Source organism: Myotis davidii, unplaced genomic scaffold (genome assembly GCF_000327345.1).
Source record: "Myotis davidii unplaced genomic scaffold, ASM32734v1 scaffold153, whole genome shotgun sequence".
NCBI classification, from domain to species: Eukaryota; Metazoa; Chordata; class Mammalia; order Chiroptera; family Vespertilionidae; genus Myotis; species Myotis davidii.
In genome coordinates, this window is record NW_006284615.1 from 1 (window position 1) to 6,467 (window position 6,467).

A 6,467-nucleotide genomic window follows, 5' to 3' on the forward strand; every position below is an offset into this window, starting at 1 on the left:
TCCTTGCAAACCAATATTTGGCATAGCTTCAACTATCACCTCTTTACATATCTCCTGACTTTACTACTTTTCTTCTCAGTTTCACTGAAACTCTAAATCTATTTTGCCAATCAAAAAACCATTTTGCATTATGTAAATATTTAAGTGCCCACTGTTTGCAAGGCCTAACCTAGGTAGTAGGTTAAGATGAAAGAAAAAAAAAGAAGTCACACACCACAAGCGTTTTAAGACTCTTAGACTTATGGGCACCTTAATGTTTAATTTTATATATCTCATTTAAGATGTGGAACCTTGCCCTCTGAAAGTCTGGAGAACTAAGACATAAAAACTCATAAAATAAGACTAAATATTATCATCAGTGTTTTCTCAATGTGACTATTTGCCTTATTCTGTCAGGGCTTACCTCACTACTAGAAATTTCTGATCTTCTTAAGCAACAATTTAAAAGGAACACTAACAGTGCGGTGATTATTAAGCCAGCGATACATGGATGAATGTTATTTTTGTATTGCTAAATTATATTAGCTCTTAATCAGCTTTCTGAGGCTATATCTCTGCCAAAGGAATGACAAGTGTACTTTACCACTGTCATCGAAGCCGTGGGTAATTTCATGTCCTATGACCATGCCGATGCCCCCGTAGTTCAACGATTTAGACTGCTGGGCACTGAAGAAGGGGGGCTGCAGGATGCCAGCCGGGAAGACTAGAAGGAAAGAAGACGGTTAAGGATTACTTGTGGCTTTATTTTGGGATGACAGGCCTGGAGTTGGCTTCTTGCCTGCTTAACTGTTTTCTAGTATGTCCCATTTCATTTAATTACATACAAAAATCTTTTGTGATAGAAACACATGCAAGTCTTTTATTATTGATGATAACAAAGAGTTCATCCCAGAATAACACCATTAATCTGTGATTTAGAACCATAATCTACTTGACAGTCTTAGTAAGATTGTTTTCTGCCAAAAGGAGGTTAGAGCAAGGGGTAATTATCATCTTCAATCAGAAGGTCTTTTCCCCACTGTAAATATTTGGGGGAAATAGTTACTTAATATCACAAGTTTTATTTTTAATGTTAGCTCTAACATTTTATCCAACTTTAATGGCTTACTAAATAAATAGAGCCTCTCAATGGAAGGTGTCTCCAATCGCATACCTGTATTTTATTTTCATCAAGAAATCTATGACTGTATATTTCCTTTATGATTGTTGTTCTTGCTCTTTACTGGCCCACCTCCTACCTGCCAACACCTCAACTATTAGGCCTTGGAGAGCAGAGATTTGTGTTTGTTTTTGAGTTGAGTTTTTTTCAGTTCACAATCTCCAGTACTTAAAACAAGGATAGTGCTTGGAACATTCTAGGTGCTTAGAAAAGGTGTTAAACAAATTAATAACCTTCTATATATATAAAAGCCTAAGCGACCATTACGACCGGTCAACTGGTTGCTATGATGTGCAATGACTACCAGGGGGAAGACACTTAATGCAGGAGCTACCCCCTGGTGGTCAGTGCGCTCCCACAGCCAACCTCCAGCGGCCGGACAACCTCCCTTAGTCCCTCCCCTTGGCTGACCAGCCCTGATGGCCCCAATGGGGACTGGGTGGGACTGTGGGAGATGACCCTGATGGCCCCAATCACACCAGCCAGGCCAAGGGACCCCGTCCATGCACAAATTTGTGCAGCAGTCCTCTAGTAATAAATAAGTGAATAAATAAATTTACTACGGTGTCCCAAAGACTTTAGTAAATAACAATTTTATAGGTCTACTCTAACATCTACATTAACTTGTTAACTTTCTACACTTAGATGTCTTATTGTTTAAATTTCATGTGTCAAACATCAAACTCCTCATTTTCCCCTGTAAACCATAACTCTTTTGACTTTATTATTTCTATTCATGGCATTTGAGGGGTCTCAATTCACCTAAAGTGAACATTTTCTGCTTATCTCAGATGCCTCCTTTCTTTAACAAAGTCGTACACAGTCTGCTTAGTAAAAGAATGGATCATAAAAAAGAAAAAAGAAAAAAGAAAAAAGAATGGATATTGCAGCCCAGCTGGGTGTGGCTCAGCAGATGATCATCAACCCAGGAACCAAGAGGTCACTGATTCGATTCCCAGTTAGGGCATATGTCCAGGTTGCAAGCTCGATCCCTAGTAGGGGGCGTGCTGGAGGCAGCCAATCGATGATTCTCTCTCATCGTTTATGTTTCTATCTCTCTCTTCCTCTCCCTTCCTCTCTGAAATCAATAAAAGAGAAAAGAAAAGAATGGAATATCCACCTCCCTTCTAGGAGTTTTTCTCCTCCTATCAGCCTTACCCACACCATCCTCGTGCATACTCTCATTCCTTGCCTTAGAATTTCCTTGCCTTAGAATTAATTTCCTAATTGCTCTTACCACTTCCTATCTCACCCACCTATAATGTATCCTAAATCTAATCTATCCTGCAGCAGATTGAAATGCAACTTGACTCATTACCACTTCCCTGCTAAAAAGCCTTGCACGGCTTACAGCTCTCTAAGGAAACGCCAACGCTTTTGCCTGGTCTGGCTCCACAGCCCTCTCCTACTTGCCCGCCTCCCTCATGCAACTCCCTTTAGTTCGCAGTGCTCATAATTTAGTAACTTTATTTTTCATGTTTGAAAACTCTAGTATCCACTGAATAACTGAAACAATATGTTCTGGAACAAAAAATATCATTAGTATAATATCTATCTGCTTGCAAAGCCACGGGCCATCACTATGTGGGATACCAGGAGCACATAAGAAGTGCCCTGACCTTAAAAAAATTAATATCTAGTCAACACCGAGTAGTAAATATTGGGGTGAATATAACATAGGTTTGCATGTGTTTCAGGGGTAAAAATTAGATATTTACAGAGACTTTTAAAATACACTGGGCAATCTAAGTGCTCCCCAGACATCTAAAAAAAATCTGTAAAGTTGCTATAGCATTCAAAATGACCAAATAACAACAACAAAAATACTTTTGTCCTTGGTGAATTTTGATGAAAGTTATACCTCATATGTGGCTGCCTAAGCTGTCAACAGTGCCAAGAAATAACTTTTAGCTTAAAGTATAAAAATCACGTGTGGTACTTTATTAACTGAAAGTGAACATTATCTCCCACACTATGTACTCTGATTAAAATCCACCCGTTCTATAAATGCTCTTATGAAACGTGCTAGCAAGACTAAACGGTATCTGTAAAGACCCTGCTGCTTTAATTATACCCTAATATGCCATTCTTCAGGCGAGTGATAAGATTTTTATGGCTCCTATTAAATACTAGTCTTCAACTTCAGCTTTGCAAAGGATGATTTCTCCTTTTTCTCTGTCAGCTAAACCTCTATGATGAGGCTTTTTGCCATTAGCCTTATCACTCTTACTAGGAGACTTCACAACTCTTCATAATAACCAACTGCTTAGTTGCGCATATTTTATGGGTGTCAACAAGCTAGTTAATTAAATAAGTCATTAGTCCATGAAACAAAAGACTAGGCTTCTCCCTGTTCCTCCCCCTCACTTCCCTGGTTCATGTTTTTAAGGCTGCAAACAATTCAAATTTATAATCTTTGATATAAAGTTCATGATTATAATTAGGTAACATCAATTTTTTGGTATAAAAATTAAATTCTTTTTATATTTGATATTTGGAAATATTTACTCTTAATTTTCAAGTCTGAAAAGAATACTCCTAAGAATGAATGAGACAACTTTAAAAAACTTTCTTATCTCAAGATAGTCATGGACCATCCCAGCTGGATAAACTAAATATAAATAATCAGCAGATTTCCTAAAGTTTAAAAAAAATTTTGGTTGTTAATGAAAAAGGAGAATGCAGCAGAAGTAAGTATTCCCTTCTGACATGATCATTTCCTTGGATGAGATTTTAAGGTTTAATAAGATGATTGAATATTGCCTGGAACTTACAGGGAAATATTTGACAGCAGGAAAGGTTTCCAGAGCTCCATGGAGCAAATATGCAAGGGATAGAAACCAGTGAGTGAATTAAATTCTTTCAGTGTACTTTGCTGCCATGGAAGATGTGAATTGGTGGGGTGCATAAAAATTGGAATGTAGCCTACATGTATGAATTATGACAAAAGGTAGCAACTGAATTAAAAAGGAGAAATTATTACTATGAATAACTCCCTGTATGATAATAAAACATTCTATTTTTTTTTACCATGACATAACAAAAACAATCCCATGCGATATTGTATGCAATTTAATTGGGGTATTTGTGTGAAGGTGGAAGGGTCATCTATGACACACATGTTATTTTATACCAATTCTAATTCTATAATGCACATGATACCAAATCCATGAAGATAATGTTGCAAACATTATATATTTGTGTATGTATACACACACACACACACACACTTTTATCAAGAAGTAAGAGGGAGATCAGGACATTCAATTATTTTTAGTTAAGACAATGCTCACTTTGAAGATTTCAATGAATTGTCAAAAGAGAAAACGTTTCATGTCAAAGATTTCTCCTCTCAAATGACACTTTCCCTTTCTCTGAACTGCTATTATTAGCAGACAAGCGTATGAAAAGAAGTTAACAATTTTTTTAAATTTGGTATTTCCTTCAGATGATTTTATCTTCAGAATCTTAAAAAATGTCTTTCTTATATATTAAGAATGGGTATTGCAGCCAATTCTTGATTATTCAGAGGTTAATGGTCTACTTTGTGAAATGTTTTCTTTTAGCTGTGTGCTTGTTTGGTTTGAGGGCATTAAATACAAAATGGGAACATTCCCAAGTCTTCTCTGATAAGAGAATCTTTGACGTGGACCAATTTTGAGCCAGCTCCAGAAATATGGGGTAACTCAGAGCCAAACAAGGTTCTGTCTGGGTGTGACCTATGTGGACCTGCTCTGGAGGAGAGCTGAAGACCAGCGAGGTCTTATGGAGGGTCTGATTGGCTCTTCTCATTGGCCTGGCTCAGCACTAGGTCTGAGAGGATCCGGGGCCCTTCCTGAGTTGGATTAAAATGAAGCTATATCCCTTAGTCTGCCCTAACACAGAACCAAAATCCAGGCTGCCTTACTTTGCCTTGGGATTCTATTAAAGGTTATTTATCCCATTTAAGTCCAAGTCTAGCATGAACTAGATGTTACACTGACAGAATTACTGAGCATCAAAAAGAGGTCTTCATGCCCGGCTGGCATGGCTCAGTGGTTGAGCATTGGCCTATGAACCAGGAGGTCACGGTTCATTCCCGTTCAGGGCACATGCCTGGGCTGTGGGGCTCCATCCCCAGAGTGGGGTGTACAGGAGGCAGCCGATCAATGATTCTCTCTCATCATTGATGTTTCTTTCTCTATCTCTCTCTCTCTCTCTCTCTCTCTCTCTCTCTCTCTCTCTCTCTCTCTCTCTCTCTCTCTCTCTCTCTCTCTCTCTCTCTCTCTCTCTCTCTCTCTCTCTCTCTCTCTCTCTCTCTCTCTCTCTCTCTCTCTCTCTCTCCCCCTCTCTGAAATCAATAAAAAAAATATATATTTTTAAAAAGAGGACTTCAAAGTAAAGACTCTTTAGCAATAAAAGCACTTCTAAGAAATGGTTTCTAGGACCACATTATAAAGGATAAACAGGTTCTGAGTTGATCATTAAACAGGCTCTGGTCTGAGTTTAGGTAATCATTCCACTAGCTGGGATGTGTATGAGCCCAGAAAAGACTTTGAGTTAATTGATTTTAACCTGGTGCACATGCCTTACTTATTATCTACATGTTATATAAAAAGAAAAACTTTTCTGATTATCCATCATTTGCATGTCACATACCAAAATAAATTCCAGCTGGGTTAAAGATTAACTCAAAAAATAAAAACCATAAAAAATACAAAAGAAAATGCTGATAACTTCTTAATTAGAAATAAACCATTTAACTAAAAATGAGAGTATTGCTTTAAAAAACTACTTAATATGTTTTGTACTGACTTAAAATTTGCAACTATCATAAAAAGAGATACATAAATAAATTTACTTTCAGAGTATATTCAATAAATCAGTAACTTGGCTCAGCTATACTTTTATGGGTAGTATTACAAACTAGTCATGCAATTCACTACAGGTTATAAACAATAAAGGGATAATAAAACATTATTTAGGAATAGATCTTACCTATTTGATTTCTGCCTGAAGAATAAAATGCATTGACTACAGCTGGTCCGCTTATCCACCTATGGAAAACATGACGAGACGTTATAAATGACACTGCATTGTCTGATTCAATCTACTCAACACAATAAAAGGATTGTTACTATTCCCAGATGAATGTTCACTTTCTGCTTGAAATATGATCAACAAATTAAAATTAGCTCGCTGGGTGAGAAAGCTCATTTGAAAGTATTTCTACTTGAAAAATCAGAATATATTCAGGTCTGCAATCTGTTATTTCATTTGCATGAAATGTATCTCTTCAGAAATTGCAATGGATTAAAGTTATATTGAA

The 6,467-nt window shown here is 37.1% G+C and overlaps 1 protein-coding gene across 1 annotated transcript in view; it reads right to left on the reverse strand.

The window, feature by feature from the left end:
* Positions 1-583: 583 nt before the first annotated feature.
* Positions 584-6,467, reverse strand: part of LOC102757655 (neprilysin) — a gene marked incomplete at its 3' end in the record, with an annotated part of 79,555 nt that continues 73,671 nt past the window's right edge. The window contains exons 17-18 of the mRNA XM_006754875.2: positions 6,137-6,195; positions 584-703 (exon numbers count right to left, since the gene is read on the reverse strand). Coding sequence (XP_006754938.1) covers positions 584-703; positions 6,137-6,195 — 179 coding nt within the window. The remainder of the gene's footprint in view (positions 704-6,136; positions 6,196-6,467) is intronic.